The sequence below is a fragment of the Lissotriton vulgaris genome, chromosome 6 (genome assembly GCF_964263255.1).
Source record: "Lissotriton vulgaris chromosome 6, aLisVul1.2, whole genome shotgun sequence".
In the NCBI taxonomy this organism is placed as follows: domain Eukaryota; kingdom Metazoa; phylum Chordata; class Amphibia; order Caudata; family Salamandridae; genus Lissotriton; species Lissotriton vulgaris.
Window position 1 is genome coordinate 88,078,648 of NC_141694.1, and position 25,365 is coordinate 88,104,012.

A 25,365-nucleotide genomic window follows, 5' to 3' on the forward strand; every position below is an offset into this window, starting at 1 on the left:
GGAAGTGAAGGCCACAGCCCCTCCTTCACCGCCCCCAGCACAAAAGACCTCGCGCCTCCCGCATCAGCCAAGGGCGGGCCCGTCCAAGCCCGTCACAGCCAGGTAGAGCCAGGGCAGGGCCACCCCCCTTTCGTTTGTCATCGGCCATCAGGTGGAGTGAACTGAGAACTGCATCAACCTGTGACTGTTTCTAAAGGTACTATGTACATCCTAACAGTTATATAAACCCAAAAGAACCTTGGAACTAATATATTGTCTTCCTGGGTCTTTTTCTATGGGTAAGAGGAAAGCTATGGATGGGGCAGGGGGGGTTCAGGAACGAACATAACGCAGGGCCTTAGGAAAGCAAAGAAAGTAAAGAAATATAACAAGAAGATGTCTAAAACTGATGTTATGGACCGTATAGAAATGCTTGTTGAAGATTGTGAAAGTATATTGCTAGGAGACCCAGTTGTAAATTTAGATACTAACACAATACAGACAAACTCACCGGCACCAGCAGCGGGGCGGACAACAAGCCCCAGGGAGCAGCGGGACTAGCGGGCAGGAAGCAGGAAGTGAAGGCCCCAGTCCCTCCTTCACCGCCTCCAGCACAAAAGACCTCGCGCCTCCTGGGAGACGCAGTGCAACTCACCGGCACCAGCAGCGGGCGGACAACAAGCCCCAGGGAGCAGCGGGACTAGCGAGCAGGAAGTGAAGGCCCCAGCCCCTCCTTCACCGCCGCCAGCACAAAAGACCTTGCGCCTCCGGCTTCGCGGGAGACGCAGCGCAACTCACCGGCACCAGCAGCGGGGGCGGACAACAAGCCCCAGGGAGCAGCAGGACTAGCGGGCAGGAAGTGAAGGCCACAGCCCCTCCTTCACCGCCCCCAGCACAAAAGACCTCGCGCCTCCCGCATCAGCCAAGGGCGGGCCCGTCCAAGCCCGTCACAGCCAGGTAGAGCCAGGGCAGGGCCACCCCCCTTTCGTTTGTCATCGGCCATCAGGTGGAGTGAACTGAGAACTGCATCAACCTGTGACTGTTTCTAAAGGTACTATGTACATCCTAACAGTTATATAAACCCAAAAGAACCTTGGAACTAATATATTGTCTTCCTGGGTCTTTTTCTATGGGTAAGAGGAAAGCTATGGATGGGGCAGGGGGGGTTCAGGAACGAACATAACGCAGGGCCTTAGGAAAGCAAAGAAAGTAAAGAAATATAACAAGAAGATGTCTAAAACTGATGTTATGGACCGTATAGAAATGCTTGTTGAAGATTGTGAAAGTATATTGCTAGGAGACCCAGTTGTAAATTTAGATACTAACACAATACAGACAGATGAATCCGGTAAATGCTACCAGTTAGCTCATATACCCCAGATGTTTCGCAAATTGTCTGGTCCGAACATCTCTACTAGTCACAAACAGTCCAGCTCTGCTCCTGATATTCCTCTGCCCTCCCAGATACCACCTCACCCCCTGGTACAGCATGGGCCGTGCCACTTGGAGCCTACTGTCGTAGTCTGCTCCAATCGGTTTTCGGCCTGTGCTGACGAATCGGCTTTTCAAGACGATTCATCAACTCATGGTTTAGCGGAAGCCTTAATTGGTGTGCAAATGGAGGGTAAATTGGATTTAAGCAATAGGACCCCGACTCTGATATCAATTATAAACTTGTTAACAGCAGAGGTGAGGGACCTAAACGCTTTAGTCACAGATTTAAGAGCCTCTGTGGAAGCACTAGCGTCGCACCACATTTCACAAAACCACTTAGCCGCCTCACAGATCTGAAATTAATTGCCAAGAAGTCCCAAACAAGTTGCCAGGGCATGTCCTGCATTAAATCGATCATCATGCACTATTCCAACTCACAAGCCAGTGCCACTCAGTAAGCCTGCGGCAATAGTGCAGCGCAGGAAGCAAATCAGCGCTCTACCTGGGCCTATCCACATCACATTAGCTCCCTCTACACCCAGGTACATTCATATAATACATTAGCGCCAGGTTTACCTTTTGCTGGATGCCCTCCAAGCAGACAGTTTTCATGGTTAATGTCCCTCAGGCGGTGGGTCGTGAATATGGGGACTCATTAAGTATTAAGGTCATACATTGGATCGGACATGTTAGGGGTTGCCATTCACTGATCAGAGAGGATATCATCAAGGCAACGAGGCACTCTTATTTAGCTCAACGATTAGACCCTATCGAGCTTACATTGATATCTCCCCACATGGTCGAGGGCCTATTGGCTTTGGAGTACAGGACTTGCATGCCTGGTACTTCGGGTATTCAATTTAGATGTTCTCCATTGGCCTGTAGTACAATCATGAGGGATGAAGTTACCGAGCTATCTAGAGGGTCGCAATTAAGCGATAATGATTGACTGACAGAAATTTCCCAAACACCAACCGCCCACATACATGACCCTGCACCATCTCTTATAGGTAATGTCCCCTTTGCCACTACTGTCCTACAGAGTGGACCTAATCAGGCTGGGCCATCCCAACCTGAATCTTCCTATTCCCTTCGAATGGCCCCTGATTCCAGGCATAGAGTCCTAAGCCCCCGTTTCACAAACTCTTCTTTGGAACCGAATTGCGCCCAGACTAAATTATCTAATGAGCTGGGGCATTCAAAAGTGGTCAGCCCAAGCCTAAAGAGCCTTTGCTGGGACATAGCTGGCCTCTCTAACAGCTTTATTGAAGGCTACACCATTTGTATCTTTCAAGAGACATGGAGTCCGGTTCCTCCTCATAAAGTAGGCTTTGTGTCTTACTGCGTTCCAGCAGCACCGCCATTAACAGGGAAGGGGCGCCCTGCGGTGGCTTATTAGTATGGATCAGCATTTCTTTAGATTGTACAATGAAACAGATCCAATGTATTTCTCCTGAACTTTTAAGATTAACTATTCGGGAGAACCAAGGAGGCAGAATTCTGGAAATTTTTAACATCTATGTTCGAGAAACAAAGGGAGGAGCAGAATCTCCTATAGTCACATCCTTGGAAGCTGAACTTTCCAATTGTCCCCACGACTCGCACATCCTGGTAGCGGGAGACTTCAATTGTACTTTTGAGCCTCTCGCTGCCGTGGATGTGCTAGACATTGAAGAGGACGATGGGAAGCGGGGAATCACGACCTGACTGTGAATCAATTACCTGTAACATCCCAAGCCACATCTGGCACGACCACTTTCTGAAATTTTTTCTAACTCTGAGGATGTCCCATGGGAAGGCCTACTTATTGATTCTAGAATAGGCCAGGGGGAACCAAACAGCTATCCTTTCTCTGAATTGGAAGTGGAAACCACCATTCGGCGTATAGTCCCAGCAAAGGCAGCAGGCCCAGATGGCATCCCCGGGGATCTCCTTCGGGCAGACCCCGCAAAATGGGCAAAATTCATTACCATCTTAATTAATGCCATCAATAACGGCTCTCCAGTTCCAGATTCCTGGAAAGGAGCAGAGGTCGTCCCTATGTATAAAAAGGGTGCCAGGGATGACCCTGTTAATTATCGCCCAATAAGCCTGATTGATTCAGTACAAAAGGTTGTTGGGAGGGTGGTGTTGGAGAGGATCTTGGAATGGGCAGATGAAAATAGGATCCTCTCCGACTTTCAAGCAGGTTTTAGGGCTGGCACCGGGACAATCGAGCAGGTGTTCAGGTTACTCCTCCTCCATTGGAAGGTGGTCCAGATAGGCAAGGGCATTTATTGACCTAAAGACTGCCTTTGACCTGGTCTCCCGGGGGCACCTGTGGCAGGTGTTAGCTGAGCAGGGGGTCCCTAAGAACATCTTAAACTTGTTGGTGCGTCTTCATGAAGGCAATTATGCCCAAGTGAGATGGGGCTCTCAAGGACAGAAGACGGCCCGAAAATCGGTGAACAGGGTGTCCGCCAGGGCTGTGTTTTAGCTCCCACCCTATTTTCTTTGTATGTGAATGGGGTGGTTGAACATCTACAGCGAATACCATCTGACGCTCCAGCCCTAGCGGCCGAAAAAATTCCCACCCTCCTGTTCGCCGATGACACCCTCCTTATCTCAAAGACCCCGAGGGGCCTGCAGAGTTTGTTGGATAGCTTCCAGTCATTTTGCACCAACAGAGGGCTGGTCATTAATTCTGAGAAAACAAAGTATCTGGTGTTGAATCCCCCCAAAAATCTTAGGACTCCTCCAGTACTAAATTCTGTCCCGTTAGAGAGGGTCACCACGTTTGATTACCTGGGTATACGCATCTCTGACTCACATCCAAAAAAATGCTTCTGAATCATAAAAGGGCAGCGGGGGCAATACTCAAAGAGCACCGCACTGCAACAAGTAGACCTATTGTTCCCGCTATCGACATCTACAAGGCCAGAGGAGTGAGTTCAGCCCTTTAGGGTGCTGAACTCTGGGGATTTTCTAATTCAGAGCAAATTGTGAGATCAGAAAACACATTTTTGAAAGAACTTATGATGCTGCCCCAGAGGACCCCCACGGGGCCCTTACTACAAGATCTAGGGTGCCACTCATTTAAAGATCTAGCAAGACTTTGCCCCCTCCTGTTGTGGGCCCGCTTGTGGCGGACGCCAGAACTGACAAAGTATGCTGCGGGGTTAGTGAAATAATGAATATGGATGGGTGGCATAAAATCAAATGGCTAAAGGACCTAAAAACATTACTGCATGACCTCGGCCTTAAAGAGGCATGGGCAAACAGAACTGCTCCACCAAAGGCAGAACTCAAGAAGGCTTATTGGTCCTGGGTTAGTAATAAGGGTTTCCTTGATCCCAAATTAGGCAGGCTGTCAGAGGAGTTCATGCAACACAAGCATTCTACTCACTATGAACCATACCTAGATGTCATACAAAAACCTTATGACAGAGCTCTGTTTTTTGAGTTCAGGGTTGGTTCACTCCTCACTCGCGAAATGACTGCGAAGTGGAAGGCTCCCTACCAGACACCAGCCGCCTGTCCGAACTGTGAGGCTAATCTTGAGTCAATATCGCATGTCATGTTAGTTTGTCCAGCCTACAAAGCGCCAAGGGAATGCTGGCTTAAACCACTCTGCAGGGAGTTGGGTACTCGCAGCCACCTCGTGGCACTGCGCATTTTAAGATCTGATGCACGAGCCCTCTATGCGTGTGGTTTGGCCAAATTCCTGAGATGGGCGTGGAATATTAGATCCAGAACCTTGAATGCCAATCCCTAAGTATTCTTGCTGCTATGAGTTCTCCGCACTTTGTGAATTGCACTTTCTCCCATTTTTTTGTTGTAAATGTTATTTAAAATTATTTATTATAAGGTTTCTAATGATTTTTGTTATTCAGTTGATTAGGGTATATTTACTATTTGTCAAAATGTATTGTGTTTTTAATAATATAGCTTTTTTATTCTTGTTCTATAGCTTTTAAAATGTGTTTTTATCGAGAGAAAAAAACTTATGACTGACTGACTGACTAGTGCCCTAATGTTCTTTCCATAGAAACTGTGCTTATGAAATATAGATGATAATTAATAGTTAAAAATTAAGACCAAGGAAGAACCCACAGCAAATGTAGGTAAGATACCGTGCCTATTGTGATCACTGCAAGGTCACAGTAAAAGATTGTTTCTGTGTGTGCAAACTTATATCATATATGTTTTGTAAGAGCCTCAACTTACGGCTTCTTGGCAAGATCTAACAGGGCCATTGTAGGAAAGTGCCCTTTTCAACATGGTCACCCCCCACTTTTTGCCTGATATTTGATGTGATTTCGACTGGAAGTGCACTGGGTTCCTGCTAATCAGGCCACCAGTGCCAGATCTCTTTCCCAAAGCTGAACCATTGTATACCTCAATTGGCAATACATTTAGTACCCTCTGAAAGGCCCTACTAAATGGTACCTAGGGCCTGAGGTACCAAAGAGGGTCCCCAAATTAGCCATCTTGTTGATGGCAAAATCAGGAATTCTAGGATTCTGTTATGACCACCTCCCCGAGAAAGTGGTAATATGGGGGCGCAGTGACCCCAAGGGTAGGTAGCCCATTGGCTACTATCCTCCCCTCCCCAACACACCTAAATGCGGCATTTAGGGGTGCTCCTGGCACCAGAAAATCAGATCCTAATGACAAAAAGAAGAATGGCTGAAGAGCCGCGAAACCAAGAACTGCAGAGGAAGCAACTGACTTGGCACCAGTCCTGCCGGCCTGTACCCAATTCTCAACAGTTGCACCAAAGTCGTCTCGCCCTGCAAACTGCTGATCCTCTAAAGCCTGGAAGGACTGCTAGTACTTCTCCAAAGACACAGGAACTTCCATGGAACAGCGGAGCTGTTCTCCTGCCTCTTGAAGGTACGAAAGATTGAGCTGTGAGGGGACAAGACCGAGGAAACCCAACACCGGGAAGCACCACTGTACCCGAGCTACCTAGCCCAAGCTGAAATGGGCCAATGATGAAAGTGTGGTCCCCTGACTCTCCCACCTGGGGTTACTCTGCTTTGGACTTCTCAAAGCCGCCTACAACATCTGTTTGCATGCCCCTTCTACCATGACCTCTAGCGGTGAAGAAAACCTGATGCCTAAGGACACCTCCACACCAGTCGCCGCTGGCCCAGGGAGAAGAGGGCCAAAGGTGTCCCCCCATCCCCGAACATTGTGAGGTCTGTGGCCCCCCTGTTGGTTCAGCCTGACTGGTCCGACACTGCAGCATCTGTTCACAAAGACCAATCACCATCGACTTGCATTGGGTGCCCCACGCTGTTTGTCACCACTGCATCAGGCCGCTCTTGTGCAGTGGGTGGTGTTCTACTGGTGCTGCCTTGGACCTTGCCCCATACTCACCTCAAGTCCAGGAGGTTGGTAAATGCACTGGCTGCGGGCTTCCGAGCAGAGCTTCGGGCACCAGCACTCTTACTTTTACAAATCAAGCACAGGTAACACTTATGTCCCCGTCACACCACTTTGGGTCTTCCCATTTTGCAAGTGTCCTGAAGAGGAGACCCTTTTTTTAAAAAAATCACAACCTCCTTCTCTCTTGATCCTCTTATTAAGTCAGCGGAGTCAACCAGCCTGTATTTCCCTTCGGCCATGAACCTATATGCTTAGCCTACCATGTGTGTTGTTCACAACAAGATGACCTCTGGATTAAGTTGCCTCAAATATCGTCCAACCACAACACATTTAATCCTGTCGCCCAGGTCGTTTATGTTCCACATCATGAAATTTTGTTTATTTTACATTTGTTCTGGCCAACATGGTTACCCCCTTAATTGAGCATGGTGGGACAGCCGGGTCTGATGGCTTAGATGACAAATCTGTCCACTGTATCGGCCCGTGGATCTGGACCTCATGGTCACATCTTCAAATCCCAGCTGATCCATTCAGCCTTTTATCCTTTTGAGGTCAATAAAATGAATACCATTGAGTTGGGTAAAAATAAATATTTGTTATTCAGCGCCAAGAAACCCTTCGGGGTGAACACGCGCTTTACAAATACACACATTATGGCAAGGTTGAATTCCGAGCTGCCCTCCTTTATGAGGTTGGGATCTATGAAGATGCTCCCCTCCAGTTTCGGTCCGTAAAAAGAAATAAGTCAATTGTGTTTTGATTATAGCCGGAAGCTGATGGAATGGAGAACGGGTATCATTAAGGAAAGCGAGCCCACATTTTAGAAGTGAGGAAGGCAACTATATTCTACTACATCACAGGCTTTACCATTCACCACTTCTGGGTAGATTTCACAGCAAAAGTAATGGAGATGGAAGACAAAGTTGCACTGATGAACAAAGGCCCACTCCTAAGGAACCAGGCGCTCAAGCTGACCTATGGAAGCCAGGGATGCTGGATCCTACCTCCATCATCAGGAGGCCCTAACTCTGGGGGACACGAGGTCCTTTGCATGAAAATGCATGATGTTCCAGTGCTGACTTTCATGGGCAAGGAGGAAACCATAGAATAAAACCTTACCGAGCTGTCCTTGATCTTCTGTAGAAAAGAAGGGAATAAGGAATTTGACTGTCCCCTAGGAACTGTCACTTGCCCTTCCTGGGGGTGAAAGTCTCTGCGCTGGTGTTCCAGCAAGTAAGATAGGTGCAGATGACTGGGCACCTCGGGCTAGAAGAATGGGGGACCCCTTGATGGGGTTCACACTGATCGATAGAGTCAGGGTGTTCGCTCCAACTGTCTGCTCTCTGGACCACTGCAATATCAGCGTTCACCAGGAACATGCACTGTGCGATGGCACCTCCAGGGAAAGGTGGGCATGGTTGCCATCTTTATCATCTACTAAGCATTGAAAAAAACCAGCAAAGCGAGCACAAGACCTGAACGGTGATGTCAGTCAGGAATCATGACCAAAATTTGGGGTCGCTGAAGGAGCATCCCACAAGAAGATTGGGAACACGGACAATCCTCTCCAAATTGGTTCTGGAGACAGGTGTGCCAGGGTAGGCGTGGACAGGCTTTCCAGCAACTCACCCCAACTATCTGCCAGATACGGCAGCGGGTAGCTGATGTGGAGCTCGGCATGGAGGACCATCCGAAGACAAGACGCCAGCTGAGCCAGAAGCGTCTGGGACCATGGCAATGCAGCATCGTTCTACGTGATCTGGAATCTGATCGTTGATCGAGAATCCTTACAGGAAGCAGGCAGGGGCGTTTGCAGGTCTGAGGTTCAGAAGGGCCCAGGTCAACAGATCCACCATGAAGGAATGTTATGTCAACACTGTTTGTAAATAGCACTTACAGCCATTTGGTTTTGCAGTGCTGAACACAACACCTCCCACACTCATCATGAACAGTTGGTCTTTAAGAAACAGAAACATCTTCCGTTTCGTCCTGAAGATGGCTTTGTCCTTGAGGAGTCTGACCCCGCGAGGGCGACCACTTTATAACCGAGGGGCTGAGGATGAAAAAGTATCTGACTCCCCTTCATTCCTTTTTGATCTTGGAATTTTCAGCAGCAGGAAAGTTTTATGTAGGTAACCCAGCAGGAAAATAATAAACCAACCTTTCTCTAAGAAAAATACGTTGCAGTACCAATAACCACAACCTACCGCTCTCACCTCTGATGCCAACATACAGAAAGTACAATGCAGCCCTCCACATTTATCCCCAAAATAACTCTCCTTGCAACACACACGATGTACAACCCCTGCCCCTATGGCGTCCAATACAATGAACAGCGCTTTACACATCTCCAGTGTTGTTGAAATACCATGTGGTGGGCGCATCTTAACTGGGCTTCTATGCCATTCACTAAGCACAATGTGGTAAGATGATGTAGAGAACGCTGTGGTAGAGAAGTCCGAAGGTAGAATGTGTGGATCATAGAATGTCAAAGGGGGGGTAGGAATGTTGATAAGGTTCTAGCAGTGACCGGTATGTCAGTTGCTGCAAGGACGGATGTAAATGGCTGCGCTGGGTCGAGGGCGCTTAAGGTTATAATACACCTTCATGCAGGGCACACGTCACGAAAGGTGGCTTGCACTAACAGAGCCATTGCCTCCCCTCGCTCACCCCTTAGATGCGATTGCAGCAGAGAAGCCAGCGCATGAGCAGCGTTCTGAATGGGCTCCGATCTCTACCCAGAGAGGACAAAGAGTGAATGTGTGGCTCCAGTTATCGAGTTCCCAGTAAAATAAGTGGGGGAACGCCGTCAACCTGCGTGGTACCCCGACTCGAGCCCTGCCTTCATGTTCTACAATCATATGAAGTTCGGCTACTTACTTCACACAGCCGTACAACTCCCTCCTCAAACGTCTTTTGCACATGGTCGCCTGGTGCACCCAAAGGGTTGTGCTGCACCATCCTCGGCCTCTAGCCCCACCTTCACTGAGGACCCTTCAAATGCTCATTTCACGTTACTGCTCCCAAAGCCCACGCCATGGCTACCTGCTTGACTTCTTCACCGGAAGTTAATCCTCCTAATTTTTTTTTTGAAGGGGGGAGTTTTATATAGCGCAAACTCAACCCGAAGGTATCAGAGCGCTTTACATGAGCACCAGTAGCATTACAGACGGACACATTCATTTTGTTAGACACGTGGACATTGAGTGATTTGCCCAGAATCACAGGATGTTGAGTGTCCCTGCCGAGACTAGAACCAGGTTCCCCAGCTTCGAGATCGACCGCTCTAGCCGTTAAGCCACATTCACAAACACAACACCCGGCAGCAGATGTAACTTCAGCCCACCTCTGCCCGCCCTCACCACCCTGCCCACCTGGCGACCTTACTTTTCCGCTGTGCAATCCAGGGGTGCTTCTCCCGCCCCTGTCCGTCCGGCTCGTGCCCGTCGCCCTCCTCTTCGTCCTCACCCTCGGACAGCAGGTCGGAGATCTGCTGCTGCAGGTCTGTGCTGATGTCGTTCTCCGCCAGGATGAGAGTCCTCAGGGTGGTCGGGTAGTTCTCCACCATGTCCAGCAGGATCTAGAGAGCAAAGGATTCTGGTAAGACAATCTGTAGCAGACGCAGTGTCGCAGGGGAATCTGGGAGGCCCGTACATCAGTGGTCTTCACCTTTTTGTACCTGAGCTGGAGCTCGGACAAGCTGCAGAACAGGAAGCAATCTCATACACACACAATGAACAGAGATGTTTTAAGGCATGGTGTTGCATTCAATAAAATAGAGATGATGGGTCCTAGTTGTAATGTTCAAGTAGTATATTTATTCTTGGGATTAGATGGTCCGGTACAGCATTAAAGTAGAAATGTAGTCTTATAAGAAACCTCACCGGGAGCAGATAACCTCCTGCTCAGCCTCCAGGTAACTGATAAATCCCTTGAACAGCAACAGGTAGAATCATGGATGACATCACAGAGACATGACATAGACAAACAGACACTAACACTAAGGAGGGACAAAGAGGAAGGAAGAGCAGGATGTAACACATGGGCAAAGTGGGATCTGGCCCGGTGCCCCAGCCTTTCAGGGGGCCCCCTGACAGTGCCAGCTGTGTTCTGGACAGAGTATTGTCCCGATGACCTTGAATCATTTTTAAACAGATTGTTTTAAAAGCTGTTTTCCTAGGATTTATTTTTAATGTGGGTGATGTGTGAGTCTATTGCAGACATTTTGCATAGAAATGTTGTGTTTATGTTTCATGCAACATCCATAAAAATGTTTTTTAGATAAAAACAGGACAAGACATATGAGAACCAGGAGGGTGTCACAGAGATTATTTGCAGTAATATTAGTGAGCTGCTGCTGTGTTACAATTTTGAACACACGTCACTGGCCCTGAATATTAGATGTAAACACATTTACAATTAGGATGAGTGTGCCTGTGCACTGCCATGACTTGACCAAACAAGGCACGAAAAAGTTGAAATTGTATCATAAATTCAAAACTGTTCCAAACAGGGACCACCAGAGTACGTTGGGCTCAAGGCCCCCAAAATCCTTAAAATGTCCCTGAATGAATACATACAAGCAGGTGCACTCACACACTTCTCCCCATCTGAAACAAAAACACCTGCCTGAGAGACACGTTTGAGATTAAACAGAATGGGCCATGAAACTTGGAGGTAGGTGTAAGTGAGTAACATGGGTTTAGTACAGTCCATTTATATTGTCTTTTAAAGCTACCCATAAAAAAAGCATTACTACGTGATATGCAGATTACAGAGATGTACCGTTTCTGTAACTGTTGCAATGCAATAGGTGGCGCCTTTACGAGAGTTTGAGCAATTGGCATTGTAAATGACAATGCCTTTAATTTATGTGTTGTTTTTAAAGCAGATAAATAAAAGGCATTGTCATTTACAATGCTAATAGCTTAAACTCCTGCAAATTTAAGACCTATTGCATTGCAAATGCGTTCGTGCTATAAACATTTAAAAAAAGCGTTAGGAGAGAGCAAGTCCTGCCTGCAACAGCAGGCAGGACGAAGCTATTTGAAAAAATAGTGCTCGGAGGCTGTAATTAAAGCCTACAGAGTAACAACATACGTAACAAGGGGTGTCGCCATGGGAGGTTACAAAATGAGACAAGGCGGTTCTACGGAGGGACTACTAAGCCTTTTGACCAATCAACAGCCACCGTTTACAGTGGGCAATGACACAAGCCAATGAAAAATATGGGCGGAGAGTGGGCAGAGCTTCAAGTCCCTACCTGAATACAGCATGCCTCACAGAGCAGTGCATGCGCTACCCAGGCTCGGCCTAAAAACCACATCAGGCACGGTAAGGCTGGTAAGGCGGGCACTCTAGCAATGGCCATGGGGTCAGTATCCGAGTTTCAGCTGTGGGCTGCTTTTTTTGGGCAACCTGGGGGGATGATTTGGGCGGTGTCTTTGTTGTTCGGATGCCGCCAGCGGCCCAGTGGGTGCCCGAGTGACCTTTCTTGTGGCATATGGGCGTCCATTACCTCCCTTTTATCAATGGGCAGAGGTGTCACTCCCTTTTTCTTGCTGGGCCGGCCCATTAATTTATGCATATTGAGCGAGGGCAAGGGGCCTGAGCAAAAGTGGCCTCACTTGTTTTCAAGTGTTTCACCAGTGTGAACTAATCTGAAATTTCATGGATTCAGCTCTAAATCAATCTTTTTCCAGAACCGGGTTGTGTAACAATACACTCATGCATATACCCATTACAACATACATCCGAAAATCCAGTATGCACTTATGTTAATCTAGTGTTCCAAACTCTGACCAGCTTAAATAGCCCGGTGAATGTGAATATTTCAATACGTCTATATCCAAAATTTGGATTCCACTTTAAGACAATGCCCATGTATAGGTGCAAAATCCATCTTAGACACCTTAAGTCTGTACCTGGTGTTTACTTTAAATACTGTTCTCAGTTTTTTTCTGTATAAACTCCTATACCTTTATACATATTCAACATATACCCAAATATCCGGCATTGGGTTATGTGAATCCGGTGTTTTCAACTCTGACTAGTTAAAACAACCTGGTTAAGGTGAATATTTCAAAATACGTTTACATCCAATGTTTTACCTAACCTGAGTACAATGCCCATGAATAGGTGCATTATCTATCATAGACACCTTATATCCGCACCTTTTGTCCATTTTTCAAACTCTGTCAACCTCTCTGATGTCTGCACCACCAAGCAAAACATCACAACTATCTCCCTTATTAATGCCCGTTCTTTGGCTAGGCACAGGCAGGAGATTGCTGATCTAATTGTGGACCAAAAAATAGATGTCCTTTTCATAACCGAAACGTGGATGGATGAAACATCTGAGCCTGATTTACAGGTAGCAGTACCACAAGGCTTTGCGGTATATCGGCTGGACAGATAGGGAGGAAAAAGAGGAGGGGGCCTTGCAACCATTGCCCGGACGATCTTCCCGGTCAGAATCTCTCCTATACCGTCGCCAGCATGTGAGGCGTTACATTTCGCTATCAATCTGACCCCATCATATAATCTCAAAGGAGTGCTTATTTACAGACCGCCAGGTCCTCGTTAGGAGTTTCTATCCTCCTTTACGTCCTGGATGGAACCATTAGCTATTGATGACTCCTTCATGGCACTGGGAGATTTAAACTTCCATTTAGATAAGACGGAGGAGTCGGAAACTGAATCTTTAATAGCAGAATGTGAGACGTTAGGTTTAAACCAGTACATAAATGCACCAACTCATGATGCTGGACATATTTTAGATGGCATCTTTTCCAACATCAATGAGCTGGTGATAACTGACATATTGCCCCTTACATGGACCGATCACCATGCCATTCTGTGTCAAATTCCGCTCAATCGGATCAACGCTCCTAAACGGACCCCTCCTTCACAGGAAAAGTTTAGAGTATGGAAGGACATCGATTTCGAAACCTTCAGATTGTCCCTATCCAAGTCCCGTCCAGATATTCAGCCAGACCCTAACGCAGCAGTAGGTCAGTTTCTTAATTGGGTAGGCAATGCGGTGGAAGCACATGTTCCACTAAAGTCCATCTCTAAAAACAGGAAAGTGCCTTCAGCCTCATGGTATTCAGAAACCCTTAGAAAGCAAAAGCAGATCTGTAGGAATCAGGAAAGAATCTGGCGAAAGACCTACGACAATATAAGAAAGTCCAGGTATAAGGACACAGTAGCTGTCTATAAAAAAATGATTCAGGAGGAAAAAAATAAATATTTCGAACAGCAAATAGAAAATTCCAAAAACTTTAGTCGACAACTGTTTGAGGTAGTTAAGACACTGGCAGGGAAATCGGTAGACATGAGTCCCCCCCCAATCACAGGAATTCTGTAATGAGCTGGCTGGCTTTTTCTTCTCAAAAGTAAATGACATCTATTCTGAATTTTCAGTAACTAAAACTGATACAAATATGGAACCTAAACAACTAAGCAAAGCCCTCAATTGCTCATTTTCCAAATTCAGGGAGGTATCGAAAGAGGAGATAATAGATCTTATGAGGCAGATAAAAACAGGCTCAGCTTTAGATCCCTGCCCCCCAAAAATGTTCACCCCTGTAATTGACTTGGTTAGCGAAGTTATCACTCAAATCTGCAATGCCATGTTCCATTCAGGGGTCTTCCCAGACAAATTAAAAAACACCTTATTGAAACCCCTCCTTAAAAAGATCGGTCTAGATAAAACCATTTAAAAAAATTATAGACCTATTGCCAGCCTGCCTTTCCTGGCCAAAGTAGTGGAGAAAGCCATGAATAAACAACTATCAGAATACATCGAACGAAACAGCCTTCTTGATGTTTCTCAGTTTGGGTTCCGTAAACTGCATGGAACAGAGACTGCGCTCATAAAGGCTGCCGATGATATCAGGACCATCAGGGACCAGGGAGGAACAGCGGTGCTGGTCCTGTTGGATCTTTCTGCGGCCTTCGACACGGTCAATCACTCCATCTTAATTGACCGTGTCGAAGAAATGGGCATCCACTCAAGGGCCAAGGATCTACTGTCTTCTTTTTTGTCTGAGAGAACACAAGCAGTGACATTGGGATCATTTCAATCTGCTGATCTCGCCCTCCCATGCGGCGTTCCGCAAGGCTCATCCCTAAGTCCGACACTTTTTAACATCTATGTGTCTGACTTAGCTAGGGTTATCAAATACTACCGGATGAGCCTGACCTCATACGCTGATGATACCCAGTTGGTGATTCACATAAGGAGACAGGTTGCACTCCGTCTTTTCAAAAACCAATTTAGTCACAAACTTTTTTTTCCAACTTTTCTTTTAGTGGTTGGCGTGCTCACTGATTCGTGCCAAGCCCACACAGCACGTGTGATACATAACAACAAAAAATGGCAGGGTATCATTCTGACCCCACCACAGTGGCAACAGCCTCTTTTTTAGTAATGCCAATGCTACCATTATTTTTATAATCATCCATTTTCTTCTGTCTTGCTTATTCCTTATTCTTTTCGCTGCGCAATCTTTTTTCTCATTCATCCTTTTTGTTAAACTCTTTATCATGCAAGGTGATTGCCAATTTTCAAGTTTTCTCATGTCATGGGGGGCCATCCGAACCTCTCAACCACAAACACGTACTGATGCAAGGTTCCATTTAAGCAGTTTATTTATCCAATGCATTTCGGACCCTTTCTGGGTCCTTCGTCAGGGAACATACTGCAAGTAATAATAACACACATATTAACAACCCACAATTTAAAAAACCACAAACTTATTTTTATTAAAAAAACGTTCCTCTTATGTGCAAAATATTAGCCCTTAGTGTTGTGAAACATCCTTCATACTACGTTCTCTCAAGTGCCCTTACTTCATAGGACCCATCTACCTAACACTGCTCCCTTGAATTATTCAAAAGAAATCAGTCACACACATGAACTGCTTCGCTATCCCTGCGGGTCTCTGCAATTACATTACCATTCTCTTTCCGTCCTGGTTCTACCCCATTGCTTCCACATTATGAATTTCCTTGGCGCTAGTGACAAAACTTGATGTTTCCCCTCCACATCTCATCTATACCTGTTCACCACTGCTCCGCCACAACCCCTTCCCTATTCTCGCCAATTTCTTAGTTAAACATACCTGCTTAATAGACGACATCTCTCTCTCCTCGGTAAAACTGGACGCTAAGGATAGCGTCCAGTTTTACCGAGGAGAGGAAATTCATAATGTGGTGGGGTCAGAATGATACCCTGCCATTTTTTGTTGTTACCCAGTTGGTGATTGCCTTTAAGAATGATGGCGAGGAAGTATCAGCTCGGTTTCAGGAAGGCATGTTGGCAATCAAGGAATGGATGGCGGAGAACTGTCTAAGACTTAACTCAGAGAAAACTGAGGTAATGATTTTTGGAAAGTTATCTCCACAGTGGTCTTCGACTTGGTGGCCTACTCCACTCGGAGCCCCTCCAGAACCTGTGCAGAAGGTTAGGAACCTAGGAATCATTTTTGATGATAAGCTCAATTTTTCCAGCCATGCCAATCAGGTAGCTTCATCAGCCTTTTACAAGCTTAGGCTCCTCAAAAAAATCCTACCCTACCTTCCAGATAACGCAAGAAAAACAGTGGTGAGCTCCTTGGTACTTTCCTCTTTGGATTATTGCAATGGATTATTTGCAAACGCGCAGGTACGGGTGGTAGCCAATCTGCAACTTATCCAAAATGCTGCAGCAAGGTTACTATCCGGCACTCCTAAATTTCATTCCATCAAGGAAGTAATCAAGAACTACCACTGGCTAACGGTGAGAAATCGCATCAGATTTAAAACCTTGTGCCTCACCTTTAAAGCTCTTAACGGTCATGGCCCGGCGTTTCTCAAACAGAAGCTTCTTTACTATCTACCCAACAGATCACTAAGATCTGAACAGATGCACCTACTGGCAGTGGCGCGTACCAGGACGGTCACATGGGGTGATAGATGTTTCACTAACACCGCGGCCAGACTCTGGAATTCTCTTCCAAAGGCAATTAAATCGTCACCCTCACTACTTCAGTTTAGGAAACTGCTGAAAACCTGGTTGTTTGACCAATAATAGTCCATGGTATCACTTCCGAAGGTAGATAACGCTTAATCAGAGATCTTTAGCAGAGTCACAGCGCCAAGACACCCACGGGTATATGTTGCGCTTTATAAATTTTTAAAATAAAGAAATAAATAAACTGTGTCTGTTTTCTTCTGTCAAGAGTTTTATACCTGCAGTTACGCTCGGTCATGAGCATACAAATCGGCGTTAGGCTTATGGTCCTTGAAGAAGGACCAATAAACAACTGGTTTTGTTGCCATGCCTGTATTCAGCAGATTCGCAATGCGTTTCTTGTACAACATATGTGGCCCCAGCTACGAATGACTGTTTGCGACCTACATTTCTAATTCTAACATGATGTTTATGTGTAGTTGCAAAACTCATCTGAGAAACACAAAGGTAGCACGTTTTTGTTCACGCTTTTAACTGATATCGGGCCTGTTTTGGTAAACCCGCTAATTTACAGTCATGCCTGGCTGCAAGCACACAGACCGATATCCGGTTTCCGGCCTGCGCTCAGCAACCAATCATTAGCAAGTATATCTGCATGCCATCTTTCTATCTGGTCTGCAACCTGCCAACTCCAACACACGTGACTATAGTTACGCGGTACCGGAAATACACAGATTGTTTTCGCTTTCTGGTCTGCATAGAAGGACCAATTGACAACGATTATAATGGTTACATCAGGTTCATGATGGCTCCACCTCCAACCAACGAGGTGGGAGTATATACCGATGTGTTTCCGTCTCTGATACAGAACCAATCATCTTCAAACACGTCCGGTGTACGCCAAAAATGCGGTTCCTCTCTGGTCCGCCCTTGGCCCTCTTATTCGGTCCACATGGATTGGTTCACCACCTTCCCCTCGGCTCAGAAGATAGAACCGAGGCAACGACGGACAGTTGGGTGACACAATCGTGGCTCTTCTCTTTCTTTTGTGAGCTCCGGATTCTTCAACTGGAAACGTTTCAATTTAGCTCCATACTTGTTGTAATATCAGCCTTACTCTATTTTCGGTAGCTTTAAGGCAAATTGACCATCTTTCCAGCATGCAGGAGACACCTTGTGGACACATGTTCAAGGTTTCTGCGTCCCTCTCCTCTCTAATCATCTATATATAACTATATATATTTGTGAAGGGAGTTATAATATTTGTCTTGGTAAAGTTAAAATATCTGACTTGAATCTGAACACTGAAAATTCAAAGCACATAAATGAGAGGCGTTTTTAAGTCTGAGTTCATTCATGTGCTCTCCCTGATATATTTTTGCCATTAACCATTGCCTATTGTGAGCATCACTAACAGCTTTTCTTCACGCATTTTCTGGAGAATATCTACACATGTGAAAGAAAATTTCTTTTTCATGTCTTCATTCCCATGTTTAGAGCGTGGCCTCTTTGACCTGAGCGAGTGCCAGGCGAGGTGGGGCCGTCTCCATAAAATTTATGGATGAGTTAAATTTATTATACTGTGGAATACTGATTTACACACTATTGATGTTACCTGAAAATGCTTACAAATGTTTCTACCTTGTGTGCATTTCTCTCTTCTCTTTTTCCTTAGGAGAGTGTCTGTCACAATAAATATGAGACTACCATAGAGTAAAAGTTTACCGGTAGGTCTACATTATTTTTCACCCGTGGTACTTTTGATTCACTGTTGCAGTAGTGTACAATTTAGGTCCTGATGAAAGCCTGTTGAGGCTGAAACATGTTGACCAATTAACATCTCTAACTGATAGTAATTCTTTTCATACTATCATCACTCTGCTTTTAATCATGCCGTTCTGATGATGAAGTTGTTTTCTGTCATCATAACAGGCATTTTTAACATCATTCTTCACATTCTGAGCACTGAAACCTCCCCTTTTCTTTTCCCCCCAGCCCACTAACACAACCTGCTGGCTGTCCTTCTCACTGGAGGATCCTATACTAGCATCCCTTGAAAAAATATTCAAGGAGGGGTCTAGTGGATACCAGTTCACTACTCTTAACCCAGATGATGAGGTTCCGCCTATGGGTGGGCTGATGGATATTCTTCCCTGTGCTCTCTTTCTCTCCTCTGGTTTGTTCTATTCTCTCTCTATACACTACATTTGAGTGTTTAGTTTCTCCACAGTATTGTAGAGACCCTTAGCATCCCCTTTAGTGTTGTTTGATTGCCTAGTTGGGGGACAGGGTGCAAGCTGGTCTGTAAACATTGTTTCCCCTTAGACCCTCTCCACATTTAGTTTTCTGTTGAACTAATCTGTGCCTGTTTTTCAATCTAAGTAATGTTAAGAAAACATGCCTCTGTCAGAGAGATCCCCCCCCTATTTTTTTATAAAACTTTGCAAAAGCAGAGTTTTGCGGAAAAGCAATATGCAAATGTGGGCCACTTTTTTTAGCGTGCCGGGCCGATTTAAAAAAAAAAAAATTTGAAAACCTTTATTGTTCATTTCAATAACATTACAGGCATGGGCCTACAATCACAGGGGCCGGCCGCTAATCAAAAATAGGAGCAAGTATACTACGGTAAGCCACAGCTCTTCAGCCGACATCCCTGAGGTCCGGCAGCGATTCAGGATAAAGTTTGTATTAAATGCAGAATTAAGTCACAGAATAGGATAAAGGTTTTATTTTTAATTTAACTAAATAAACGTATCGGGTGTCACACAATCGAAAATACTAATACGGTGGCTAGGCAGAGCAACAGGATATGCAGGTCAGGAACAGCTATAATTGAGACACAGGCGTTAAAGCATACTTTCCAGGATATAAAACCATACAATACACAGTCTACATCAAGCGCCAGACCTCAGAGCCCGCCCACCCAAAAATCGGGATAATGAAGAAAGCAAGAGCACCCGATACGGATAAACGATACAATCAGAACGTTTCGCCAACTATACTAATAAAAGGAAGAAAAGGAAAGGAAGAAAAAGGCCATAGAAACAAAATAAAGGCAAAACAAACCCACCCCCCTCCAGCCCCCCACCCTGGTCCCCTGCAGTTGGCTACAGCCTAACCCCCCTAGCAGCGTGCCTGTCGTCCCGAATAACTAAAACCCTAAAGGTAGGAAAAAGTGGAGGAGGAGAAAACGTATAAGCACCCGGTCTCCTTCTCCCCAGCCGGACACCAACCACCCCTACGAATAGCACAGATAATACCAGGAGATATGACAGTGAGAATACTGGGGAATCACTAAACCCCGCCCGACCTCATTCTAATACCTGATCCAAGTACCATGTCCGCCGAGACCCCAAAGTCAAACCCATCGAAGCAGTCTCATCCTTGGCCCTTCCGATCTTGCACGAAAACACCATCCGGCAGCAGCACCGCAGTCATTGTAGATCCAGGATACGAGAGGAGTACAGAGGAGGATAGTCCACAGAGAGCCCGAAAAACAAAGTTGTTACCAGCCTCAATCATCAACAGGCCCTCTATCATCGGCACCCTGTCCAAGCGATGTTCCCTCCACAGAAGCTGCACAGCAAACGGGGAAGGCAGAGATGTTGTGGCAACCCAGTCGGCTCCAACGGGAAACTTCATGATAACGAGGCCAAACGGAACCACCCCAGGAGACAACAATGGCGGGTGCGACCAACTCTCCGGGGAACCAAGTTCACTACTCTTTGTCGGTACACAACACAAGGGCTGCACCAGATCATTTTGCCCTGGGAGGTCACCAGACCTCCCGGGAAGCGTCGATATTGGTAGACGTAGTGGAAGATCAGAGCCCGGTCCCAAACAGTCCAAGTCAGGCCCACCGGCAAGCATATTATCGAGTCGAGATTCAATATGCGCCTGTAGCTCCATGACGGCGGCCAGCACGGTCCGCAATGTCGGCTCTTTATTCGTCAGATCCGCCTCCGCTCTTCCGATCACAAGCATAGTGGTAGGCCCAGAGGAGCCCGGTCCTCCTGGGGGGGCCATGACAGAGCGGAGCGGGTCACAACTGAGGGCGTCCTGTAGACAAAGTGGCCTTGGACAGCAGGCGAGGGCCCCACCCCGGCGGACCCCGGTGATGTCGAACTGGGTCCCCGGGCCAGGAGTCCCAGAGCCTCCACAGACGCTCAGGTCACTTGTCCGACGACATCAAGGAAACTACATCGATCGCCATCAAAATCAGGTCTGGAGACGTCCACCCTGTCGTAGTCACACGGCCGATGTTGTTCAACTACGTCCCGGCTGGGCTCAAACTCGAGGCCCCGGCTTACAAGCTGCATTAGGCCAGGATCCAGAAGACAACATAACTCCGTCAATTCTGGCGACAAAAGTCTGGGGATTGAACCAAACGATTCAGCAAGGCTTCATCTCCCTGGAGGTCGGGCGTGATTTCAGGATAACTTACAGGATCATCTGGCTGGAAACTGAGGTTGGCAGAGCCGGACGCCTAGGCGGCCATCTTAGTCGGTGACGTAGCTCCTCCTCGCCGGGCCGATTTTTCATTCCAATCCAAACATGATATCAGGCCTGAGAACTTGCTATGAAAGTGAATCGTTTGTATCTACCTAATGTTCTGAAGGAGTGAAAACCTTCCAAATTTGGAAGGCACATAGGGCTCAGTGAATTTTTGGCCGAACTATGTTTTTTTAGAAAACGTCAAAAATGTAGCTTCCCATTTCACAAGCATAAATTATGCACATAATCCTTTCTCTACTTATACATTTTAGGAACATTAAACAACAGTAAAAAAAAAACATCTTATAGGTTGAATGTATATAATTTTCACAAATGGAACCAAAAAACGATTTGTTTGAAATCTGTTACTAGTCAGTCAATAATACTTTTATTTGATTTGATTAAAATCATAAAAGGGTAGGACAAACCACCAACATACATTTAAGCAGAAAGTAATCATTTAGGAAAAACATGGATTAAAAACACAACAAAGTTCATATCCTCAAGATAGAAAAATTTAAACAATGCGATAGAGAAATGTGCAAGTGATTCAGTTTAAAAATAAGACGGTATGTTCTGTTTTTTATCCAATTCTTTTGCTGCAACATTCCAGAGTTTTATAGCTCTGCAGGACAGTTGATCGCGAGCCTCCAAGGCATTTTATATCTGCTGCTCTGCAAGTCCTTATTTGTTCTCTCCTTAATATTTCTCGAAGGTCAGTTTTTCGAATTTCTGATACTGATGGACAGATGTTATAGAGACTCATCACTTGTCCACAGAGACGGCTTTCCTTTGTTGACCACGTCTGTTTCCAATTTGGGGTAAGATCTTTCGTGGGCCGTGACCCCAGCCTTAATAACGTCACATATTGCTTTTTAAAAGTGTTCGGAAAGGTACGGTTGAGGTTTTAGCGTTTTATAAGATTGTATCACCGCCCATGCATGTTGTTTTTTTGCGAAGGCTGTTTTGTCCATAGACAGTGAGATCCGTTTGGTTGCGTTATTCACTGCATTTTTAAATCCAGAGTAGATAGTAATGGTAAGCCAGGCCTCCTCTAACTGTAGTGCTGAAAGCGATTTGCTTAGGGCTGTAAACATAGATTTGTTTAGCCTGGCTTGATTTTCAATCTCCTGTCAACAATAATGGGCTAAGGTGTTCTCTTCGGCTGCCCTCATCCTCCAGTAATATTTAGCCAGAGCCCCTTGTCTTGCTGGTATCTGTTTTTTTAAACTTCACAAAAAAATTCTCCAATAGAATTGCACCAAGACAGAATGTCTGGTGATGTGTAATCTGCAATGTTCGGGAAGACTACACCATGAGTGGTAGCAAAGATTTTTTTAAGCCATATTCTAAACATATTTGTGCCTCTGAGATGTGTCGAGGGATTAGAAACAAGTTCTTAAAGAGGCTAGATTGAGCTGTGTTTAGGACTGTTTCGTCCTTTGTGTTCAACATTTCTGAACCATATGATATAGATGGCAAGAATTTTGCTGCAATTACTTTAAGCAGGTGACCTGTTAAACAACCTTGAAGCTTATTTTGTAAAGTTTAAATGCAAAGAGCAATTGTTTTGCTTTCTTTTTTCCTTATTCGAGATGTTGCTTAAAGTTGACGGTGTGATCTAAGTGGAACCCGAGGTATTTATACGAATCTACCCTGGACAGTGGTTTCTCATTTAGCTTCCAGACAAATTTGCTTTTTTTATTTATTTTATGGCATTTAGAGAAGCACATGAACTTTGTTTTTTGATGGTTGATTATTAATTGAGCAGAGATGGTGTATGCTCCTAATTGGGCAATCAATCTTTGCAAGACCTGTGCGTGTTTGAGCTAGATGGACAATATCGTCCGCATATTGAAGACTTGTTAATTGGTGATTTTCCCAATTTTAGGGGGGTCAGCTTGGATTGAATAAAAGTTCTTCGATAAGTCAGCTGTATAGATGTTAAACCGGGGGCCAGCACTCATCCATGTTTTAGTCCATTGGTTGTTGGAATTTTGTTTGTTATGCTGCACCCGTCTCCTTTCCTTATTTGAACCCATGTTTGTGAATAGAGATTGATAATCGCCTCCAGGAGTTTTTTTGGGGCTCCCCAGCTTTTCATTTTAGCCTATAGCTTAGCTCTCTGTACTTTATTGAATTCTGCTTTGAGGCCTACAAAGCACGCATACAGAGTGCTCGATTTTGCGTAGGCTTGGTTGGCTAAAAGAATGACCGCAGATATGTTTGTGAGGGTGGCCATCCCAGCCCGAAATCCAGTTTGAGTATGTGGTATCAGATTTGTTTGGCTGACCCAGTCCTCAAAGTCTTTCAACAGATTTTTTGCATACTTTTTTGCCTCTACATCAATGAGTGCAATCAATCTGTAGTTAGACGGGTCAGACTTGCGCCCGATTTGTATATTGGGTGTAGGATGCTATCTCACCAGGATTCAGGGATCGTGCTGGTCTCTAAGATGTGTGTAAAAAGAGGAGTTAGCCGGCCAGACCAAAATGGTGGATCTTTCCGAAATAAAGCATTTCGCAGGCCATTGGGCCCTGGTGCTCCCTCAGATTTGAATTTTTTGATAGTTTTCAATACCTGCTCTAGTGAAATCTGTGGGGGGAGTTCCTGCGATTCTAACCTGGTTGTGACCTGGGCTATTGGTTCGCAGTTGTCCTCCTTCCCTTTTGATGTTCCAGGATTTGTGATGTCTTGCTCTCCTGGGCGTGGGATTGTATTGTATGTAGCTTCAAATGGGCTCTCCATGTGTCTTCCAATTTTATTCTTGTTACTGACCTGAGGGTTTCCTGAGAAGGTTCTAGGCCCCAAGTTTGCAGTACTCTTAATTGTTCAGTTGTTTTTTTGTCCTTAAGTTGTTTGTATACCAAACTGCCCTATCTGGAGAATTTGTTGTTTAGGTCGCGGATAAATAACTCCCAGGCCTTTATTCACTGTGGTTCGGCTTCGAATCCCGCAAGTAGACTAGTTCATGCCCCCATGATGTCACCCATGCGGTCCTTTTTCCATGTGAGACGTTTCAAGTTGTAACATTGAGTTGATAGAGACATAGCGTTATCTTGGCCTGATCTTTCAGTAATTGTAAGCAGTGCAAAAGTTTGAGGTGATGGTCGTTTTCCGCCCTTTCTTTTATTTGGAAATGCGAAATATAAGGTAGAAGGTTGTGGTCCGTGAATGTGTAATCAATAATAGAGCCTATTTTATGTGTTACTCTTGTGAATGCTGATGGGCTATCTGCCTGCCCTCGTCCTTTGAGCACGCACATTGAGAGATCGTCCAGTCGAGCTGCACATCTCTGGCCGTATGTGTCTCATCGTTTTGTTGCTGATGTGCAGCCGGATGTGCGTTTTTTCCTGCCAAGTAATAGGTTCATGTTGAGGTCTCCGGACAATATTGCATTGGCCTGTGGATAAACAAGTTTTAATGTTACTATTGTTGCTATTAGTTTCTCGATTCTTGACCCCTTTTGTTTCGGTGTTCAAAATTAACAGACTGTTGGAAGACGAAGTGTCTAGTTTTATGTATAGCATCCAAGAGGAGTCGAGATCTATAACAGAAACTTGCCATAAGATGTCTGTCGATATAAAGATAAAGAGGCTGCCTTTTGCTCTCCCGAACTTTGTATCTCTCTTGGTCGGGTTCAAGTATTCCTTGTAGCCTACTATTGACGAGGGATTTGTCTGCCATGTTTCTTGGAGGAGAGGAATGTCATACTGTAGAATAAATTCCATGAAATCGGCTTCTTCTAGTTGTGGGCTTAGGCCATGGTTGGATTGTTGTAGCGGGCTTGGGTAACAAGGGTAATCAACCTCTTTTAGCTCAATGCCCCATTTGGAAAATGTCTCCTTCTGCCGCCAGATCTGCTTGATAAAGAAGTAATAGGACAATGTAGCTGTTGTGATTTCTTGTCCAATAAAGTTGGAATTAGGTTTGAATTCAATGCTTTCCAGATTTCTGGTATTAATGTGGCTAACGGAGGGAAGAGCTTTAAATAGTTTTAGTAGTGCGCTTCTGTTAAGAATATCATGTGTTGCCCTCGAGACATAATGGGGGATCATGTCTATCTTTTGGCTCTTGTTTGAGGAATCAAGTCGTGGTTCCTTGCCATGGCTCGCTCAGTAGCTGTG

At 45.5% G+C, this 25,365-nt stretch overlaps 1 protein-coding gene across 1 annotated transcript in view; it reads right to left on the reverse strand.

The window, feature by feature from the left end:
- The window catches only part of LRRC73 (leucine rich repeat containing 73), a 132,447-nt gene that overhangs the window by 10,139 nt on the left and 96,943 nt on the right, over positions 1-25,365 (reverse strand). Inside the window, exon 5 of the mRNA XM_086925993.1 lies at positions 10,174-10,366. Within this exon, the coding sequence (XP_086782119.1) occupies positions 10,174-10,366 (193 nt within the window). The remainder of the gene's footprint in view (positions 1-10,173; positions 10,367-25,365) is intronic.